The 24,514-nt window shown below is 46.1% G+C and overlaps 2 protein-coding genes across 2 annotated transcripts in view; both read left to right on the top strand.

The window, feature by feature from the left end:
- Positions 1-21,469, top strand: part of LOC139572892 (single-strand DNA endonuclease ASTE1-like) — a 28,455-nt gene extending 6,986 nt beyond the window's left edge. Inside the window, exons 3-5 of the mRNA XM_071395739.1 lie at positions 18,458-18,683; positions 18,806-18,980; positions 19,115-21,469. Coding sequence (XP_071251840.1) covers positions 18,458-18,683; positions 18,806-18,980; positions 19,115-19,292 — 579 coding nt within the window. The 3' untranslated portion in view covers positions 19,293-21,469. The remainder of the gene's footprint in view (positions 1-18,457; positions 18,684-18,805; positions 18,981-19,114) is intronic.
- Positions 16,844-18,259, top strand: LOC139572235 (single-strand DNA endonuclease ASTE1-like). The gene has a single exon (XM_071394886.1). The coding sequence runs from the start codon at positions 16,850-16,852 to the stop codon at positions 18,257-18,259; it is 1,410 nt and encodes a 469-aa protein (XP_071250987.1). The 5' UTR covers positions 16,844-16,849.
- Positions 21,470-24,514: the final 3,045 nt, after the last annotated feature.

The following is a 24,514-nucleotide window of genomic DNA, read 5'->3' as shown; positions in this document are numbered from 1 at the left end:
ATTCTAGGAGGACTCGTTAAGGTGACCTCATTGATAGAAGTGTGTTAATGTAGCTGTTAGAGTTGTTTTAGACACCAACTGAGGGACTGATCATCTGGAGGGGGAGACAAACAGCTGGTTATAAATTGTAGAAGGTAAGAACCTGTTTTTCTTGTTATTTAATATTGTGCTTCTCATAAAATTGTGATCTACAATTAACATTTTATTGGCACATCCCACTAAGGGTTTAGTTAAAGGGCGCTGGAGGCATCTATAAAGTTAATTCATGGTTGATTTGAACTTATCATTGATTTGTGATATTGATTTGTGATTGGTTGATTGATCTGGGATTTTTTATGTCTGTTTCTGGAACTTTGAATAAACTGGCTTTATTGTTCTGAAACCCTGTGTCATCAATGAGTCATACTAGTGCTTGTATTTCTTCTCTAGGTTTCTGAACTAGACTTGATTAATGGAGTACTTTTAGCATCTGGTTAGTTAGTCTATCGGGAACCTGAGTTGCTGGTATAAAGGAGCCTGAGACCCAACTATAGGTACTGAGTGCATTGGTAGGAGTCGTGAGAGGGGCGTGTCTGGGCTAAGCCAACCCAGGGGAGGGTGACCCACTCATAGTGTGCTGAGGTTGAAACTCTGGCCCGGACGATCCTGAAAAGGAGCCGGGTTTATAGGTTCAGGGTGAGGGAGATCAGGCCAAAGAGTTCAATCTTGGTTTCATCAGACCAGAGAATCTTGTTTCTCATGGTTTGAGAGTTCTTTAGGTGTCTTTTGGCAAACTCCAAGCAGACTGTCATGTGCCTTTCACTGAGGAGTGGCTTCCGTCTGGCCACTCTACCATAAGAGCCTGATTGGTGAAGTGCTGCAGAGATGGTTGTCCTTCTGGAAGGTTCTCCCACCGCCACAGAGGAACTCTGGAGCTCTGTCAGAGTGACCATCGGGTTCTTGGTCACCTTCCCCAATTGCTGAGTTTGGCCCGACGGCCAGCTCTAGGAAGAGTCTTGGTGGTTCCAAACTTCTTCCATTTAACTTCTCTTGGGTAGGGGGCAGCATTCAGAATTTTGGATGAAAAGCATGCCCAAATTAAACTGCCAGCTACTCATCCCCAGCAGATAAGATATGCATATTATTAGTAGATTTGGATAGAAAACACTCCGAAGTTTCTAAAACTGTTTGAATCATGTCTGTGAGTATAATAGAACTTATTTAGCAGGTGAAACTCCGAGGACAAAACATTCAGATTTTCTTTTGAGGTCACTCTCTTTTCAATGGATTTTCATTGGGAAACCAGATTTCTAAGGGACCTTCTTGCAGTTCCTACCGCTTCCACTGGATGTCAACAGTCTTTAGAAATTGGTTGAGGTTATTACTTTGTGTAATGAAGAAGTACGGCCATCTTGAAGGAGGGTCACTCGAAGTGTCCTGTTTGTTAGAAGCGCATGACCAGAAAGCTAGCTACAGTTGGCTTTAATCCTGTATTGAACACAGATCATCCCGTCTTCAATTTGATCGATTATTTACGTTAAAAAAATACCTAAAGTTGTATTACAAAAGTAGTTTGACATTTGTTGGCAAAGTTTACAGGTAACCTTTGAGATATTTTGTAGTCACATTTTACAATTTGGAACCGGTGTTTTTCTGGATCAAGCGCGCCAAATAAATGGACATTTTGGATATATATCGATGGAATTAATCGAACAAAAGGACCATTTGTGATGTTTATGGGACATATTGGAGTGCCAACAACAGAAGCTCGTCAAAGGTAAGGCATGAATTATATTTTTATTTCTGCCTTTTGTGTCGCGCCTGCAGGGTTGAAATATGCTTCTCTCTCTTTGTTTACAATGGTGCTAACTCAGATAATAGCATCGTTTACTTTCACCGAAAATCCTATTTGAATTCTGACATGTTGGCTGAATTCACAACCAGTGTAGCTTTAATTTGGTATCTTTCATGTGTGATTTAATGAAAGTTTGATTTTTATAGTAATTTTTATAGTAATTCATTTGAATTTGGCGCTCTGCATTTTCTCTGTCTTTTTGCCAAGTGAGACAGTAGCGTCCCACCTAAACTCAGGTTTTTGGATATAAATATGAACTTTACCGAACAAAACATACATGTATTGTGTAACATGAAGTCCTATGAGTGTCATCTGATGAAGATCATCAAAGGTTAGTGATTATTTTTATCTCTATTTCTGCCTTTTGTTACTCCTCTGCCTTTCTGCCTTTTGTTACTATCTCTTTGGCTGGAAAAAGTGAATTATATACAGCCATAGTATAGTGAATTATATAAAGCCATAGTATAGTGAATTATATACAGCCATAGTGTAGTGAATTATATACAGCCATAGTATAGTGAATTATATAAAGCCATAGTGTAGTGAATTATATAAAGCCATAGTATAGTGAATTATATACAGCCATAGTATAGTTCATTTGTGTTCTCAACTTGCCTACCTGGTTAAATAAAGGTGAAATAAAATAAAAAAATAAAAAATTCCACTTGTTCCGTGATGAGAACAGTATATGATCATTATTCATATATCTACAGTATAAATACTAAACAGATAAAGTGGTAACTCTTGTTAAGGTGGATTTTGCCGTCCAATCATATAATACCACAGCTTAGCAAGTTCCACTTGTTCTATGGAGTGTATGTAATCATATTCGTATATCTAGAGTATAAAAATGGTCTGCAGGTTATAACTGTGTAATGCTAAAGGAAATGCTAAGTTGCCCAGTTGTTTCCTCCAGCAGGGTGTTGCTTTAAATCCAGCAGGGTGTAGCTTTAGGTCAAGTAGGGTGTAGCTTTAGGTCCAGCAGGGCATAGCTTTAGGTCCAGCAGGGTGTAGCTTTAGGTCCAGGTGTAGCTGTAGGTCCGGCAGGGCGTAGGTTTAGGTCCAGTAGGGCATAGCTGTAGGTCCAGTAGGGTGTAGCTTTAGGTCCAGCAAGGCGTAGCTTTAGGTCCAGCAGGGTGTAGCTTTAAATCCAGCAGGGTGTAGCTTTAGGTCCAGTAGGGTGTAGCTTTAGGTCCAGCAGGGCGTAGCTTTAGGTCCAGAAGGGCTAAGCTTTAGGTCCAGGAGGGTTTAGCTGTAGGTCCAGGTGTAGCTGTAGGTCCAGCAGGGCGTAGCTTTAGATCCAGTAGGGTGTAGCTTTATGTCCAGTAGGGTGTAGCTTTAGGTCCAGCAGGATGTAGCTTTAGGTCCAGCAGGGATGAAGTCTGGTTTAATGTTAGTGGTTGTATTTTAAAAGGAATTTAGGAATGCCATTTTCACAGATGATCATGTTTTTAGTTTAAGATTCAACATAGAAAAAGATATTTAGAAAACATTGACGTTACTACTACATTACAACATGACATTACTACTACATTACAACATGACATTACTACTGCATTACAACATGATATTACTACTACATTACAACATGACATTACTACTACATTACAACATGACATTACTACTGCATTACAACATGATATTACTACTACATTACAACATGACATTACTACTACATTACAACATGATATTACTACTACATTACAACATGACATTACTACTACATTACAACATGATATTACTACTACATTACAACATGACATTACTACTACATTACAACATGACATTACTACTACATTACAACATGACATTACTACTACATTACAACATGATATTACTACTACATTACAACATGACATTACTACTACATTACAACATGACATTACTACTACATTACAACATGATATTACTACTACATTACAACATGACATTACTACTACATTACAACATGACATTACTACTACATTACAACATGACATTACTACTACATTACAACATGACATTACTACTACATTACAACATGATATTACTACTACATTACAACATGACATTACTACTACATTACAACATGACATTAATACTACATTACAACATGACATTACTACTACATTACAACATGACATTACTACTACATTACAACATGACATTACTACTACATTACAACATGACATTACTACTACATTACAACATGACATTACTACTACATTACAACATGACATTACTACTACATTACAACATGACATTACTACTACATTACAACATGACATTACTACTGCATTACAACATGATATTACTACTACATTACAACATGACATTACTACTACATTACAACATGACATTACTACTGCATTACAACATGATATTACTACTACATTACAACATGACATTACTACTACATTACAACATGATATTACTACTACATTACAACATGACATTACTACTACATTACAACATGATATTACTACTACATTACAACATGACATTACTACTACATTACAACATGACATTACTACTACATTACAACATGACATTACTACTACATTACAACATGATATTACTACTACATTACAACATGACATTACTACTACATTACAACATGACATTACTACTACATTACAACATGATATTACTACTACATTACAACATGACATTACTACTACATTACAACATGACATTACTACTACATTACAACATGACATTACTACTACATTACAACATGACATTACTACTACATTACAACATGATATTACTACTACATTACAACATGACATTACTACTACATTACAACATGACATTACTACTACATTACAACATGACATTACTACTACATTACAACATGACATTACTACTACATTACAACATAACATTACTACTACATTACAACATGACATTACTACTACATTACAACATGACATTACTACCACATTACAACATGACATTACTACTACATTACAACATGACATTACTACTACATTACAACATGACATTATTACTACATTACAACATGGCATTACTACTACATTACAACATGACATTACTACCACATTACAACATGACATTACTACTACATTACAACATGACATTACTACTACATTACAACATGACATTATTACTACATTACAACATGGCATTACTACTACATTACAACATGACATTACTACCACATTACAACATGACATTACTACTACATTACAACATGACATTACTACTACATTACAACATGACATTACTACTACATTACAACATGACATTACTACTACATTACAACATGACATTACTACTACATTACAACATGACATTACTACTACATTACAACATGACATTACTACCACATTACAACATGACATTACTACTACATTACAACATGACATTACTACTACATTACAACATGACATTACTACCACATTACAACATGACATTACTACTACATTACAACATGACATTACTACTACATTACAACATGACATTACTACTACATTACAACATGACATTACTACCACATTACAAGATGACATTACTACCACATTACAACATGACTCTAGTTAGTGTTTATATCTGAAATTACAAACAGACCACTGACATTCATTCTGTTGCTACCACCCATCTGACAAGTCCATGCTAATATCACCATCACTGCCCTTTCCAAATAGAAATTGTAAAGCTGTTAAAAATAGTCCTGTGACTGAAGATCTTCACTTCACTTAAGACATCATAGATTTATTTTATTGGCTTTTTTGCAAATGCAACCACCACCACCACCATCGTAGCCCACACAACCACCACCACCATGGTAGCCCACACCACCACCATGGTAGCCCACAATAACACCACCATGGTAGCCCACATATCCACCACCACCACCACCATGGTAGCCCACAACTCCACCACCACCACCATGGTAGCCCACACCACCACAGTACTCCACAGCATCACCACAATGGTAGCCCACAACTACACCACCATGGTAGCCCAAAACTCCACCACCATAGTAGCCCATTACTCCACCACCATGGTTGCCCACACCACCAACACCACAGTAGCCCACAACACCACCACCACAGTAGCCCACAATACCACCACCACAGTAGCCCACAACACCACCACCACAGTAGCCCACAACACCACCATCCCAGTAGCCCACACCACCATCACAGTAGCCCACAACACCATCAGCACAGTAGCCCACAACTCCACCACCAACTACACCATGGTAGCCCACACTATCACAGTACTCCAAAGCACCACCACCATGGTAGCCCAAAATACCACCACCACAGTAGCCCACAACACCACCACCACAGCAGTCCACAACACCACCACCACGGTAGCCTACACCACCATCACAGTAGCCCACAACACCACCACCACAGTAGCCCACACCACCATCACAGTAGCACACAACACCACCATCACAGTAGCCCACAACACCATCAGCACAGTAGCCCACAGCACCACAAACATAGTAGCTCACAGCACCACCACCACAGTAGCACACACCACCATCACAGTAGCACACAACACCACCATCACAGTAGCCCACAACACCATCAGCACAGTAGCCCACAGCACCATAAACATAGTAGCTCACAGCACCACCACCACAGTAGCCTACAGCACCACCACCACCGCAGTAGACCACAACTCCACCACCATAGTAGCCCACCACCTCCACCATGGTAGCCCACAACTCCACCACCATGGTAGCCCACAGCACCAACCTCATGGTAGCCCACACCACCACCACCATGGTAGCCCACGACACCACCACCATGGTATCCCACGACTCCACCACCATAATAGCCCACACCAACAACACCACCACGGTACCCCACAACTCCACCACCATGGTAGCCCACACCAACACCAACCTCATGGTAGCCCACACCTCCACCACCATGGTAGCTCACAACAACACCACCATGGTTGCCCACACCACCAACACCACCTCCACCACAGTAGCCCACGACACCAACACCATGGTAGCCCACTTCTCCACCACCATAATAGCCCACACCAACAACCACCACCATGGTAGCCCACACAACCTCCACCACCATGGTAGCCAACACAACCCCCACCATCACCATGGTAGCCCTCACAACCACCACGGTAGCCCACAACTCCACCACCACGGTAGCCCACAACTCCACCACCAACTACACCATGGTAGCCCACACCATCACAGTACTCCACAGCACCACCACCATGGTAGCCCACAACTACACCACCATGGTAGCCCACAACTTCACCACCAGAGTAGCCCACACCTCCACCACCATGGTAGCTCACAACAACACCACCACAGTAGCCCACAACACCACCGCCATGGTAGCCCACAATACCACCACCACAGTAGCCCACAACACCACCACCACAGTAGTCCACAACACCACCACCACGGTAGCCTACACCACCATCACAGTAGCACACAACACCACCATCACAGTAGCCCACACCACCATCACAGTAGCACACAGCACCACCACCACAGTAGCCCACAGCACCACCACCACCACCACCACAGTAGTCCACAACTCCACCACCATGGTAGCCCACCACCACCACCACCATGGTAGCCCACAACTCCACCACCATGGTAACCCACAGCACCAACCTCATGGTAGCCCACACCTCCAACACCATGGTAGCTCACACCAACACCACCATGGTAGCCCACACCAACACCACCATGGTAGCCCACTACTCCACCACCATAAAAGCCCACACCAACAGCACCACCACGGTACCCCACAACTCCACCACCATGGTAGCCCACTACTCCACCACCATAGTAGCCCACACCAACAACACCACCACGGTAGCCCACAACTCCACAACCATGGTAGCCCACAGCACCAACACCACCATGGTAGCCCACTACTCTACCACCATGGTAGCCCACTACTCCACCACCATGGTAGCCCACTACTCCACCACCATGGTAGCCCACAACAACAACACAGTAGCACACAACACCACCATCACAGTAGCCCACAACACCATCAGCACAGTAGCCCACAGCACCACAAACATAGTAGCTCACAGCACCACCACCACAGTAGCCTACAGCACCACCACCACCGCAGTAGACCACAACTCCACCACCATAGTAGCCCACCACCTCCACCATGGTAGCCCACAACTCCACCACCATGGTAGCCCACAGCACCAACCTCATGGTAGCCCACACCACCACCACCATGGTAGCCCACGACACCACCACCATGGTATCCCACGACTCCACCACCATAATAGCCCACACCAACAACACCACCACGGTACCCCACAACTCCACCACCATGGTAGCCCACACCAACACCAACCTCATGGTAGCCCACACCTCCACCACCATGGTAGCTCACAACAACACCACCATGGTTGCCCACACCACCAACACCACCTGCACCACGGTAGCCCACGACACCACCACCATGGTAGCCCACGACTCCACCACCATAGTAGCCCACACCAACAACACCACCATGGTAGCCCACACAACCTCCACCACCATGGTAGCCAACACAACCCCCACCATCACCATGGTAGCCCTCACAACCACCACGGTAGCCCACAACTCCACCACCACGGTAGCCCACAACTCCACCACCAACTACACCATGGTAGCCCACACCATCACAGTACTCCACAGCACCACCACCATGGTAGCCCACAACTACACCACCATGGTAGCCCACAACTTCACCACCAGAGTAGCCCACACCTCCACCACCATGGTAGCTCACAACAACACCACCACAGTAGCCCACAACACCACCGCCATGGTAGCCCACAATACCACCACCACAGTAGCCCACAACACCACCACCACAGTAGTCCACAACACCACCACCACGGTAGCCTACACCACCATCACAGTAGCACACAACACCACCATCACAGTAGCCCACACCACCATCACAGTAGCACACAGCACCACCACCACAGTAGCCCACAGCACCACCACCACCACCACCACAGTAGTCCACAACTCCACCACCATGGTAGCCCACCACCACCACCACCATGGTAGCCCACAACTCCACCACCATGGTAACCCACAGCACCAACCTCATGGTAGCCCACACCTCCAACACCATGGTAGCTCACACCAACACCACCATGGTAGCCCACACCAACACCACCATGGTAGCCCACTACTCCACCACCATAAAAGCCCACACCAACAGCACCACCACGGTACCCCACAACTCCACCACCATGGTAGCCCACTACTCCACCACCATAGTAGCCCACACCAACAACACCACCACGGTAGCCCACAACTCCACAACCATGGTAGCCCACAGCACCAACACCACCATGGTAGCCCACTACTCTACCACCATGGTAGCCCACTACTCCACCACCATGGTAGCCCACTACTCCACCACCATGGTAGCCCACAACAACAACACCATGGTAGCGCACAACTCCACCACCACCACCACCATGGTATCCCACAACAACACCACCATGGTAGCCCAAAACTCCACCACCACCACCTTCACCATGTTAGCCCGCAACTCCACCACCACGGTAGCCCACAACTCCACCACCAACTACACCATGGTAGCCCATACTATCACAGTACTCCAAAGCACCACCACCATGGTAGCCCACAACACCATCACCATGGTAGCCCACAATACCACCACCACAGTAGCCCACAACACCACCACCACAGCAGTCCACAACACCACCACCACGGTAGCCTACACCACCATCACAGTAGCCCACAACACCACCACCACAGTAGCCCACACCACCATCACAGTAGCACACAACACCACCATCACAGTAGCCCACAACACCATCAGCACAGTAGCCCACAGCACCACAAACATAGTAGCTCACAGCACCACCACCACAGTAGCCTACAGCACCACCACCACCGCAGTAGACCACAACTCCACCACCATAGTAGCCCACCACCTCCACCATGGTAGCCCACAACTCCACCACCATGGTAGCCCACAGCACCAACCTCATGGTAGCCCACACCACCACCACCATGGTAGCCCACGACACCACCACCATGGTATCCCACGACTCCACCACCATAATAGCCCACACCAACAACACCACCACGGTACCCCACAACTCCACCACCATGGTAGCCCACACCAACACCAACCTCATGGTAGCCCACACCTCCACCACCATGGTAGCTCACAACAACACCACCATGGTTGCCCACACCACCAACACCACCTCCACCACAGTAGCCCACGACACCAACACCATGGTAGCCCACTTCTCCACCACCATAGTAGCCCACACCAACAACCACCACCACCATGGTAGCCCACACAACCTCCACCACCATGGTAGCCAACACAACCCCCACCATCACCATGGTAGCCCTCACAACCACCACGGTAGCCCACAACTCCACCACCACGGTAGCCCACAACTCCACCACCAACTACACCATGGTAGCCCACACCATCACAGTACTCCACAGCACCACCACCATGGTAGCCCACAACTACACCACCATGGTAGCCCACAACTTCACCACCAGAGTAGCCCACACCTCCACCACCATGGTAGCTCACAACAACACCACCACAGTAGCCCACAACACCACCGCCATGGTAGCCCACAATACCACCACCACAGTAGCCCACAACACCACCACCACAGTAGTCCACCACCACCACCACCATGGTAGCCCACAACTCCACCACCATGGTAACCCACAGCACCAACCTCATGGTAGCCCACACCTCCAACACCATGGTAGCTCACACCAACACCACCATGGTAGCCCACACCAACACCACCATGGTAGCCCACTACTCCACCACCATAAAAGCCCACACCAACAGCACCACCACGGTACCCCACAACTCCACCACCATGGTAGCCCACTACTCCACCACCATAGTAGCCCACACCAACAACACCACCACGGTAGCCCACAACTCCACAACCATGGTAGCCCACAGCACCAACACCACCATGGTAGCCCACTACTCTACCACCATGGTAGCCCACTACTCCACCACCATGGTAGCCCACTACTCCACCACCATGGTAGCCCACAACAACAACACCATGGTAGCGCACAACTCCACCACCACCACCACCATGGTATCCCACAACAACACCACCATGGTAGCCCAAAACTCCACCACCACCACCTTCACCATGTTAGCCCGCAACTCCACCACCACGGTAGCCCACAACTCCACCACCAACTACACCATGGTAGCCCATACTATCACAGTACTCCAAAGCACCACCACCATGGTAGCCCACAACACCATCACCATGGTAGCCCACAATACCACCACCACAGTAGCCCACAACACCACCACCACAGCAGTCCACAACACCACCACCACGGTAGCCTACACCACCATCACAGTAGCCCACAACACCACCACCACAGTAGCCCACACCACCATCACAGTAGCACACAACACCACCATCACAGTAGCCCACAACACCATCAGCACAGTAGCCCACAGCACCACAAACATAGTAGCTCACAGCACCACCACCACAGTAGCCTACAGCACCACCACCACCGCAGTAGACCACAACTCCACCACCATAGTAGCCCACCACCTCCACCATGGTAGCCCACAACTCCACCACCATGGTAGCCCACAGCACCAACCTCATGGTAGCCCACACCACCACCACCATGGTAGCCCACGACACCACCACCATGGTATCCCACGACTCCACCACCATAATAGCCCACACCAACAACACCACCACGGTACCCCACAACTCCACCACCATGGTAGCCCACACCAACACCAACCTCATGGTAGCCCACACCTCCACCACCATGGTAGCTCACAACAACACCACCATGGTTGCCCACACCACCAACACCACCTCCACCACAGTAGCCCACGACACCAACACCATGGTAGCCCACTTCTCCACCACCATAGTAGCCCACACCAACAACCACCACCATGGTAGCCCACACAACCTCCACCACCATGGTAGCCAACACAACCCCCACCATCACCATGGTAGCCCTCACAACCACCACGGTAGCCCACAACTCCACCACCACGGTAGCCCACAACTCCACCACCAACTACACCATGGTAGCCCACACCATCACAGTACTCCACAGCACCACCACCATGGTAGCCCACAACTACACCACCATGGTAGCCCACAACTTCACCACCAGAGTAGCCCACACCTCCACCACCATGGTAGCTCACAACAACACCACCACAGTAGCCCACAACACCACCGCCATGGTAGCCCACAATACCACCACCACAGTAGCCCACAACACCACCACCACAGTAGTCCACAACACCACCACCACGGTAGCCTACACCACCATCACAGTAGCACACAACACCACCACCACAGTAGCCCACACCACCATCACAGTAGACCACAACACCACCACCACAGTATCCCACACCACCATCACAGTAGCACACAACACCACCACCACAGTAGCCCACACCACCATCACAGTAGCACACAACACCACCACCACAGTAGCCCACACCACCATCACAGTAGACCACAACACCACCACCACAGTATCCCACACCACCATCACAGTAGCACACAACACCACCATCACAGTAGCCCACACCACCATCACAGTAGCACACAACACCACCACCACAGTAGCCCACACCACCATCACAGTAGCACACAACACCACCACCACAGTAGCCCACACCACCATCACAGTAGCACACAACACCACCACCACAGTAGCCCACACCACCATCACAGTAGCACACAACACCACCAACACAGTAGCCCACAACACCATCAGTACAGTAGCCCACAGCACCACAAACATAGTAGCTCACAGCACCACCACCACAGTAGCCCACAGCACCACCACCACCACCACATTAGACCACAACTCCACCACCATGGTAGCCCACAGCACCAACCTCATGGTAGCCCACACCTCCAACACCATGGTAGCTCACACCAACACCACCATGGTAGCCCACACCAACACCACCATGGTAGCCCACTACTCCACCACCATAAAAGCCCACACCAACAGCACCACCACGGTACCCCACAACTCCACCACCATGGTAGCCCACACCAACACCACCATGGTAGCCCACACCAAAACCACCATGGTAGCCCACACCAACACCACCATGGTAGCCCACTACTCCACCACCATAATAGCCCACACCAACAACACCACCATGGTAGCCCACACCAACACCACCATGGTAGCCCACACCAACACCACCATGGTAGCCCACTACTCTACCACAATGGTAGCCCACTACTCCACCAGCATGGTAGCCCTCAACTCCACCACCACGGTAGCCCACAACTCCACCACCACAGTAGCCGACAACTCCACCACCAACACCACCATGGTAGCCCACACCACCACAGTACTCCACAGCACCACCACCATGGTAGCCCACAACTACACCACCATGGTAGCCCACAATTCCACCACAACAGTAGCCCACACCTCCACCACCATAGTAGCCCACACCACCAACACCACAGTAGCCCACAATACCACCACCACAGTAGCCCACAACACCACCACCATGGTAACCCACAACACTATCAGCAAGCTAAACTAAATACAGGCCTTTGCCAACCAACCCAACCAGTTTATAGAAATAGTGTGCAGCAGTTTATCAGTTATGGAGGTTTCTTTTCCAAATACAATGGAACAGAAAACTAGACAAGGTAAGTCAGTTACCTGACAGTGTCTAAGTGATCATGTGTGATGAGCACTGTCTGCATCATACATTCCTCCTCCAGGGTGTTAGCCTGTTAGGTTTTCGGAAAGGGAAACTTAACAAAAGAGAAACCCATCCATTGTAATGACGCTGTAAATAGTCATGTGACTGAAACTCTTCACTCCATGTCCTCCTGTATTTTAAGTTAATTAACCTTTAACCCTTTGACCTGTTACTCCATCTCCTCCTGTGATTTAACTGTCACACCACCATGGTAGCCCACATCACCAGCACCACCATAGTAGCCTACATCACCCTCACGCTAGACCACACCACCACCACCACCACCACCACCACCATGGCAGCCCTTACCACCACCACCACCATGATAGCCCTTTTAACCACAGTAGCGGTAGCCCACACCACCACCACCAACATGGTATCCTACACCACCACCACCACGGTAGCCCACACCAACACCACGGTAGTCCATGTAACAGTATAGCTTCCGTCCCTCTCCTCGCCCCTACCTGGGCTCGAACCAGGGACCCCCTGCACACATCGACAACTGACACCCACGAAGCATCATTACCCTACCTGGGTTCGAAAACAGTGAAGAGGCTACTCCGGGATGTTAGCCTTCTAGGCAGAGTTGCAAAGAAAAATACATACTGGCCAATAAAAATACAAGATTAAGATGAGCAAAAGAACACAGACACTGGACAGAGATATGGCTTTTTCTTTGCAACTCTGCCTAAAAGGCCAGCATCCTGGGGTTGCCTCTTCACTGTTGATGGGGAAACTGGACAGAGGAACTCTGTCTAGAAGGCCAGCATCCTGGAACCACCTCTTCACTGTTGACGTTGAGACTGGACAGAGGAACTCTGCCTAGAAGGCCAGCATCCCGGGGTGGCCTCTTCACTGTTGACGGGGAAACTGGACAGAGGAACTCTGCCTAGAAGGTCAGCATCCCGGGGTCGCCTCTTCACTGTTGATGGGGAAACTGGACAGAGGAACTCTGCCTAGAACGCCAGCACCCCGGGGTCGCCTCTTCACTGTTGATGGGGAAACTGGACAGAGGAACTCTGCCTAGAAGGTCAGCATCCCGGGGTCGCCTCTTCACTGTTGATGGGGAAACTGGACAGAGGAACTCTGCCTAGAAGGTCAGCATCCCGGGGTCGCCTCTTCACTGTTGATGGGGAAACTGGACAGAGGAACTCTGCCTAGAAGGCCAGCATCCCGGGGTCGCCTCTTCACTGTTGATGGGGAAACTGGACAGAGGAACTCTGCCTAGAAGGCCAGCATCCCGGGGTTGCCTCTTCACTGTTGATGGGGAAACTGGACAGAGGAACTCTGCCTAGAAGACCAGCATCCCGGGGTTGCCTCTTCACTGTTGATGGGGAAACTGGACAGAGGAACTCTGCCTAGAAGGCCAGCATCCCGGGGTTGCCTTATCACTGTTGATGGGGAAACTGCTGTTTTGCGGGTACTATTTAATGAAGCTGCCAGTTGAAGACTTGTGAGGCGTCTGTTTCTCAAACTAGACACTCTAATATACCTGTCATCTTGCTAAGGTTTGCACCGGGGCCTCCCACTCCTCTTTCTATTCTGGTTAGAGCCAGTTTGCGCTGTTCTGTGAAGGGAGTAGTACACAGCGTTGTACGAGATTTTCAGTTTCTTGGAAATTTATAGCATGGAATATCCTTCATTTCTCAGAACAAGAATAGACTGACGAGTTTCAGAAGAAAGTTCTTTGTTTCTGGTCATTTTGAGCCTGTAGTCGAACCAACAAATGTTGACACTCCAGATACTCATCCAGTCTAAAGAAGGCCAGTTTTATTGCTTCTTTAATCAGGACAACAGTTTTCAGCTGTGCTAACATAATTGTGAAAGGGTTTTCTAATGATCAATTAGCCTTTTAAAATGATAAACTTGGATTAGCTAACACAATGTGCCATTGGAACACAGATGTGATGGTTGCTGATAATGGGCCTCTGTATGCCTATGAAGATATTCCATAAAAATCTGACATTTCCAGTTACAATAGTCATTTACAACATTAACAATGTCTACACTATATTTCTGGTCAATTTGAAGTTATTTTAATGGACAAAAAATGAGCTTTACTTTCAAAAACAAGGACATTTCTAAGTGACCCCAAATTTTAAACGGTAGACAAAAAAAACACTAGCATAAAACAATGGACAATTCTCAAAGTATATATAGTATGTCTAAATGAAATTTTTTCACAACATTTCATCCCTTTTGAGACTCGACCTAGTCTCAACCTAATAAAAAATTACTTCCAAGCATTTTCATCAAACAAGCATTAAGATGAGGGGAAAGAGGTAAGACTTTCTTGCACTTAGTACATTACAATTGTAAATGACCTCTGTTGTCATTGAGTTTCAACTCTTCACATAGAGCAATTCATTCTCAGAAGGGGAAAAAGAAAGATGTGATTTAAACATTGGTAAATGCTTCATCACCACACACAAGGCAATCGCTTCGTTTGGTGTATGTTTGCCATATCACTGTTGATAAACCACCACCACCACGGTAGCCCACACCACCACCACCACCACCACGGTAGCACCACACCACCATCACCACCACCACCACCATGGTAGCCAACACCACCATACACCACCATCACCACCACCATGGTAGCCCACACCACCACCACAATGGTAGCCCACACCACCACCACCATGGAAGCCCACACCACCACCACCACCATCATAGTAGCCCACAACACCACCACCACCACCATGGTAGCCCACAACTCCACCACCATGGTAGCCCACACCATCATCACCACCACCACCACTGTAGCCCAAAACACCACCACCATGGTAGCCCACAACTCCACCACCACAGTAGCCCACAACACCATCAGCAAGCTAAACTAAATACAGGCCTTTGCCAACCAACCCAACCAGTTTATAGAAACAGTGTGCAGCAGTTTATCAGTTATGGAGGTTTCTTTTCCAAATACAATGGAACAGAAAACTAGACAAGGTAAGTCAGGTACCTGACAGTGTCTAAGTGATCATGTGTGATGAGCATTGTTTGCATCATACATTCCTCCTCCAGGGCGTTTTTATTTCTGATTGTATTATTTTCATAGAGGATTTCAATAAGACTGATCCCATGAACTAGTCTAGACCTGCTCAGCATCAGGTGAAGTGACCATTAAGAGATCGTGAGGGAGATATGACGTACGGAAAGGGAAACTTAAGGAAATGGAAACTAGTCCATTGTAACGATGCTATAAATAGTCCTGTGACTGAAACTCTTCACTTAGAAAGACATCATATCCTAGAAGGAGCTCATCATGGGTGTCAAGGGTTTAACCAGATTTATAAAGGATCATGGAAACATTTTAACAGATTATCAGTTCAGAAACAGCAAGGTGGTCATAGATGGTACTAATCTGTACCACTCTCTTTATTTTACCTCAGGTGTGGATCAGCAGCATGGAGGGGATTATGATCATTTTCAGGACCAGGTCTGTAAGTTCTTTAAGGCTCTGAGAGATTGTGGCATTGAACCTTATGTGGTTATAAAGGGAGGCTCCAACTACACCGACGAAAAGTTTTTTACTCTCAAACATCAAGTTGAACCAAAGATCAAGAATGCCAAAGCCTTGGCTGAGTCAAAGATCAAGAATGCCAAAGCCTTGGCTAAGAAAAGCGGTATGCTGGCAACCTTTGTCAAAAATGTCTTCATACAGGTCCTCTCCAGCCTAAATGTGCCATTCACACAGTGCATCTGTGAGGCAAAACAAGGAATAGCCTTCCTGGCTCAAAAGTGGGACTGTCCAGTGCTGTCCGATGACAGCGACTTTTATATCTTTGACCTCAAGGCAGGATGTCTGCCCATCTCTCATTTTCTGTGGAAGGAGACGTCTGTGAGTCATCAATATATCCAGTGCATGCGCTACACCACAACAAGATTCTCCGAAACCTTTAACATCAACAAACAGCTCCTCCCAGTCTTCGCTGTTATGGTAGGAAATGGCAATGTCAATTTAGGTATCACGTGGGAGGACATAAAAGACAAGCCGCATTTGGGAAGCAGAGTAAGAAATGCTGCCGCGAGGTTTCCCACCTTCTATTGCATCCTGGAATGGCTGGCCAGCTTCCAGGAGCAAAGGGCGGCCTTGGAGTTAATGCCCAGTCTTGGAGTTAATGCCCAGGGAGTTGTTGACATCTCTAAGGGCATAAAAGAGTATGATATTCCAGAGACTCTACCCAGTTACCTGGAGGGGTTCTTCAACAATGACGTGGCGCCTGGCCTCGACTGTCTCCCAACGCCTCTGAGGGTCCTGCCAGATTGGACCCTGCTGCTGTTGATGAAGGGTAAGCTTCCCTCCCTCATTGTGAACGTGCTGCTGCATAAGAGGGTGATACAGAGTGCTCAAGTGGAAAATCACGCCTTGGTCAGTGGGAGCACCACCTCTCGGCCCATACGGCAGGTACTCTACGGGCTGCTACTGCTTGGGAGGCCCCCAGTGGAGGAGGATGACAGGAAAGGCAAGAAGCGGAGATCCGATGGGAGGGAGGCGGGCCCGAGCAGTCAAAGACCCTTAGTGGTTCACGTGGAAGAGTATGACAGGGAAGGCACGGAGCTGACACACAAAAGGGTTAAAGCCATCCTGCCCAGTGCTGCACAACTCCTGCAGCTAAACAAACTGGATCAGGTATGTAGACATGTGATACAGTATTGTGTAGTTAAGAAATAAGGCCAGAGTGGGTGTGGTATACAGCCAATATACCACGGCTAAGGGCTATTCTTATGCACGACGCAAGGAGGAGTGCCTGGATACAGCCCTTAGCCGTGGTTTCCTGCACGAACCACCCAGTTTCTAATATACAGTATAATATAAACATACTGCTGTTGATTCTGAAATTGATTCTCATTCTCTTGTTCTGTTTCTTAGGCTCCACATCCAGTTCGGCATGAGGTGTTTTTGAAGACCCTTGGTGTGTCCCAGTCCACTTTGAATTTGAATGGTCTCCCACCTCATCTGGGACTTCCTGTGGCTGTTACCCACTACTGGCTGAGGCACGCCCATCCCAGTCCATTTACCCAACAAGACCTCACCCTCCTGAAGGCGCTGCTACTAGGACTGGTGTACGGAGAGTTCTGCAGGAAGAGCCAGGGAGGTATGGCCCAGAGCATGAACCAAAACACACAAACAGACTCACACAATGTAGAATTCATAAATATTGAATTGTGTGAAGTGCAGCCAATGACTCCTCCCCTTTTTGTGTGTCTGGATTTATAGTGGCCGAGGGACCAGTGTTGGAGAAGCTGAGAGGGCTGATTCAGAATCCTGATTTAGGAACTTATTTAGACCTGGATGTGGCCCACGCCTATAGCCAATGGCAGTGCTGCATGAGGGATGGCCTTGACCTGAACCAACTGCTGTGCTTCCCTCTACTGGAGCCTCAGTGTGCCTGGTAAGGTGTCACTTCCTGAATCATCCCTAACCTCTAACCTCTAGAGTAGACCAGTGGTATTCCTTTACATGTTATTCTATCTCAGCAGCAACACAGCTAATTCATCCCTCTGTTGTTTCCCTGTTGGAGTCTAGGCTGTACAAGGGAACTCTGGTGCACCAGCTTGTGGGCCAACTGAGAAGGGGGGTGACCCCGGATTCTCTCCTGATGGAAGACCCTTCCTCTGGGCAGCTGTACAGAGACATGCTGGATAACCTGAAGGATTGTTATGAAGGTACTGGAGGAAGGGAGGAGGCCAATCAAGAGGGTTAGACGCAAGTCAGCAACAGGAAGTAGAGGTAGGGGTGGGAATAGGCACCACTACATACAGTACCACTCAAAAGTTTGGATACACCTACTCATTGAAGGGTTTTTCTTTGTTTTTACTATTTTCTACATGTTCTACATAATAGTGAAGACACCAAAACAATGAAATAACACATATGGAATCATGTAGTAACCAATTTTCTAAAAACAAATCAAAATATATTTTATATTTGCGATTCTTCAAAGTAGCCACCCTTTGCCTTGATGACACTAACAAAATGTCCCCAGTTGGTGTTTTATTTTTTTTACTATTGTTCTGGGGACTTCTGGTTCCCATAAGTATAGTTAAACACGTTCACACAGACACACCGACACACACCACACACACACACCACACACACACACACCACATGCACCAGACACACAGTGCAAAAGAAGAGTCAGCCAGCCTCTGGTCTCATTGCTGCATGATGAAAGTGGCCCAAGCCTCTGAGAAGTCTGCTAATGATAACGATGGGGAGGCTCTCTGAGTAGATGAGCATTACAGGAACAAAAGACAGACATCCAATTAAAAGAGACGAAACACTCTGGGGGAGGAGTCAGCCACTGAGCCGCAATCCAATTTTTAACTAGACCCTTGCTCTCTCTCTCTCTCTCTCTCAGTCCCAGTTCAGGTATGTCCCAGCCCCCTAGACCCCCATCCCCAGTTCAGGTATATCCCAGCCCCCTAGACCCCCATCCCCAGTTCAGGTATATCCCAGCCCCCCAGCCCCCTAGTCCCCCATCCCCAGTTCAGGTATGTCCCAGCCCCCTAGACCCCCATCCCCAGTTCAGGTATATCCCAGCCCCCTAGTCCCCCATCCCCAGTTCAGGTATATCCCAGCCCCCTAGACCCCCATCCCCAGTTCAGGTATATCCCAGCCCCCTAGTCCCCCATCCCCAGTTCAGGTATATCCCAGCCCCCTAGACCCCCATCCCCAGTTCAGGTATATCCCAGTCCCCTAGACCCCCATCCCCAGTTCAGGTATATCCCAGCCCCCTAGACCCCCATCCCCAGTTCAGGTATATCCCAGCCCCCTAGTCTCTCATCCCCTCTTTCAGGTATACATCAATAAGCTACATGGGAGGCCGACTCAGAGTGGAGGGGAGCTGGAATAGCAGGGCTTAGCATAGACTCTATGCATCCTAAATGGCACCCCATTCCCATTGGGAGTCACCCTTAGACTCTCTTCCCAACAACCCCTGGGAGATCTGTTATCACCATGTCCCATTACTTGCTTTCCGCCTGCCTCTCTCTCCATCTCTCTTTATCTTGCTCCCTCTCTCTTTCTCACCTTCAATCTCTTCTCTCTCTCTCTCAATTCAATTCAATTCAGTTCAATTCAAGGGGCTTTATTGGCATGGGAAACATATATTAACATTGCCAAAGGAAGTGAAGTAGATAATAAACAAAAGTGAAATAAACAATAAAAATGAACAGTAAACATTATGCTCACAGAAGTTCCAAAAGAATAAAGACATTTAAAATGTCATTATGTATATATACGGTGTTGTAACGATGTGCAAATGGTTAAAGTACAAAAGGGCAAATAAATAAACATAAATATGGGTTGTATTTACAATGGTGTTTGATCTTCACTGGTTGCCCTTTTCTTGTGGCAACAGGTCACAAATCTTGCTGCTGTGATGGAACACTGTGGTATTTCACCCAGTAGATATGAGAGTTTAACAAAACTTGGTTTGTTTTCAAATTCTTTGTGGATCTGTGTAATCTGAGGGAAATATGTGTCTCTAATATGGTCATACATTTGGCAGGAGGTTAGGAAGTACAGCTCAGTATCCACCTCATTTTGTGGGCAGTGTGCACATAGCCGGTCTTTTCTTGAGAGCCATGTCTGCCTACGGCGGCCTTTCTCAATAGCAAGGCTATGCTCACTGAGTCTGTACATAGTCAAAGCTTCCCTTAAGTTTGGGTCAGTCACAGTGGTCAGGTATTCTGCCACTGTGTACTCTCTGTTTAGGGCCAAATAGCATTCTAGTTTGCTCAGTATTTTTGTGAATTCTTTCCAATGTGTCAAGTAATTATCTTTTTGTTTTTTAATGATTTGGTTGGGTCTAATTGTGTTGCTGTCCTGGGGCTCTGTGGGGTGTGTTTGTGTTTGTTAATAAACAAATTAGGCACATTTGGGCAGTCCTGATACAATTATTTTTACAGACATGCAATGGTTCATTGGCTCAGTCAAAAACTTTGCACATACACTAATGCCATCTAGTGGCCAAAATCTAAATTGCAACTGGGCTGGAATAAGACATTATGGCCTTTCTCTTGCATTTCAAAGATGATGGTACAAAAAAATACAAAACAACGGTTGTTTTTTTCTTTGTATTATCTTTTACCAGATCTAGTGTGATATTCTACTACATTCCTTTCACATTTCCGTAAACTTGAAAGTGATTACTTTCAAATGGTACCAAAAATATGCATATCCTTACTTCAGGGCATGAGCTACAGGCAGATAGACTTGGGTATGTCATTTTAGGCGAACGTTTAAAAAAAGAGTCGGATCCTTACTAACCACTTCTGGGAAAATTGGAAAACACTAAACAAACACAAAGAGTTATCTGTCCAAAGAAAGAAGAACAAAGAACAAACAGCAAAAACATGATCAAATATAAATCTTAGAATCAAATATTAAAGTACCAGAACCCACTGGATTCTCCAATTACCTTGAATGAACTACAGGACAAAATCAAAAATCAAAGGCCTGTGGTGTTGATGGTATCCTCAATATAATGATAAAATATACAGACAACAAATTTCAATTGGCTATCAATTGGCCGGGCACAATATGACAACAGCCACTTCAAGTGCAGGGCGCGAAATTCAAAAGATATTTTTTAGAAATATTTAACTTTCACACATTAACAAGTCCAATACAGCAAATGAAAGATAAACATCTTGTGAATCCAGCCAACATGTCCGATTTTTTAAATGTTTTACAGCGAAAACACCACGTATATTTATGTTAGCTCACCACCAAATACAAAAAAGGACAGACATTTTCACAGCACAGGTAGCATGCACAAAACCAACCTAACTAACCAAGAACCAACCAAACTAACCAAGAAACAACTTCATCAGATGACAGTCTTATAACATGTTATACAATAAATCTATGTTTTGTTCGAAAAATGTGCATATTTGAGGTATAAATCAGTTTTACATTGCAGCTACCATCACAGCTACCGTCACAAATAGCACCGAAGCAGCCAGAGTAATTACAGACACCAACGTCAAATACCTAAATACTCATCATAAAACATTTCTGAAAAATACATGGTGTACAGCAAATGAAAGACAAGCATCTTGTGAATCCAGCCAATATTTCCGATTTCTTAAGTGTTTTACAGCGAAAACACAATATAGCATTATATTAGCTTACCACAATAGCCAGAAACACAAGCCATTTACCAGCAGCAAAAGTTAGCGATCGTAACAAACCAGCAAAAGATATATAATTTTTGACTAACCTTGATAAGCTTCATCAGATGACAGTCCTATAACATCAGGTTATACAGACACTTATGTTTTGTTCGAAAATGTGCATATTTAGAGCTGAAATCAGTGGTTATACATTGTGCTAACGTAGCATCTTTTTCCCAGAAAGTCCGGATATTTTTATGACACTCACCTATTCTGACCAAATAACTATTCATAAACGTTACTAAAAAATACATGTTGTATAGGAAATGATGGATACACTAGTTCTTAATGCAATCGCCGTGTTAAGAATTCTAAAAATAACTTCATTACGACATCCAGATTACGTTATGGCGAGAGAGTGCCCAAAATCTGGGCGCAAACTAATAGTACACATGTACGACAGATATATGAAATAACATCATAAAATGGGTCCTACTTTTGATGATCTTCCATCAGAATGTTGTACAAGGGGTCCTTTGTCGGGAACAATCGTTGTTTGGTTTTAGAATGGCATTTTTCCCTCTTGAATTAGCAAGCACACTAGCGAAGTGGCGCGAAGCTAATTTCAATAATCTAATAAAACTATATTGAAAAAACATACTTTACGATGATATTGTCACATTTATCAAATAAAATCAAAGCCGGAGATATTAGTCGTCTATAACAACAGCTTTTCAGAAGGCAATACCAGGTCCCTTCACGCGCCTTCCAGAAAACAGGAAATTGGTGTCACGTCATGTCATCTAGTGGAAGGCGTATGAAGTGCATGTATACTAATACATATCAAGCACATTTATAGGCAGGCCCTAGAACAGAGCATCAATTTCAGATTTTCCACTTCCTGTCAGGAAGTTTGCTGCAAAATGAGTTCTGTTTTACTCACAGATATAATTCAAACGTTTTTAGAAACTAGAGAGTGTTTTCTATCCAATAGTAATAATAATATGCATATTGTACGAGCAAGAATTGAGTACGAGGCCGTTTGAAATGGGCACCTTTTATCCAGGCTACTCAATACTGCCCCTGCAGCCCAAAGAAGTTAAACTCTTTAACAATATCCTTAGCTCTGGCATCTTCCAATATTTGAAACCAAGGACTTATCATCCCAATCCACAAAAGCGGAGACAAATTTGACCCCAATAACTACCGTGGGATATGCGTCAACAGCAACTTTGGGAAAATCCACTGCATTATCATTAACAGCAGACTTGTACATTTCCTCAGCGAAAACAATGTACTGAGCAAATGTCAAATTGGATTTTTACAAAAACACACAATTCTTTCCACAGGGCCGTGGGGTGAGACAGGGATGCAGCTTAAGCCCCACCCTTTTCAACATATATATCAACGAATTGGCGAGGGCACTTGAACAGTCTGCAACACCCGGCCTCACCCTGCTAGAATCTGAAGACAAATGTCTACTGTTTGTTTCTCACGAGTCACAAACCCGGACCCGGGATCCCCCCCATCAAAAAAGCTGACTAGCATAGCCTAGCCTAACGCCACAGGGATATCATATAACATAATTTTCATGAGATCACAAGTCCAATACAGCAAATGAAAGATAAACATCTTGTGAATCCAGCCATCATTTCCGATTTTTAAAATGTTTTACAGCGAAAACACAATATGTATTTCTATTAGCTAACCACAATAGCAAAAGACTCAACCGCATATTTTCACCATTTTTCTACCGTATAGGTAGCTATCACAAAACCGACCAAATAGAGATATAATTAGTCAC

Source organism: Salvelinus alpinus, chromosome 4 (assembly GCF_045679555.1).
Source record: "Salvelinus alpinus chromosome 4, SLU_Salpinus.1, whole genome shotgun sequence".
Taxonomy (NCBI): domain Eukaryota; kingdom Metazoa; phylum Chordata; class Actinopteri; order Salmoniformes; family Salmonidae; genus Salvelinus; species Salvelinus alpinus.
The sequence above is the reverse complement of the archived record's forward strand: the minus strand, read 5'-3'. Positions and strand labels throughout refer to the sequence as shown.

What these genes read in the sequence shown, in the direction of transcription:
- LOC139572235 (XM_071394886.1), top strand. Translation starts at nt 16,850, where the DNA reads ATGGGTGTCAAGGGTTTAACCAGATTTATAAAGGATCATGGAAACATT.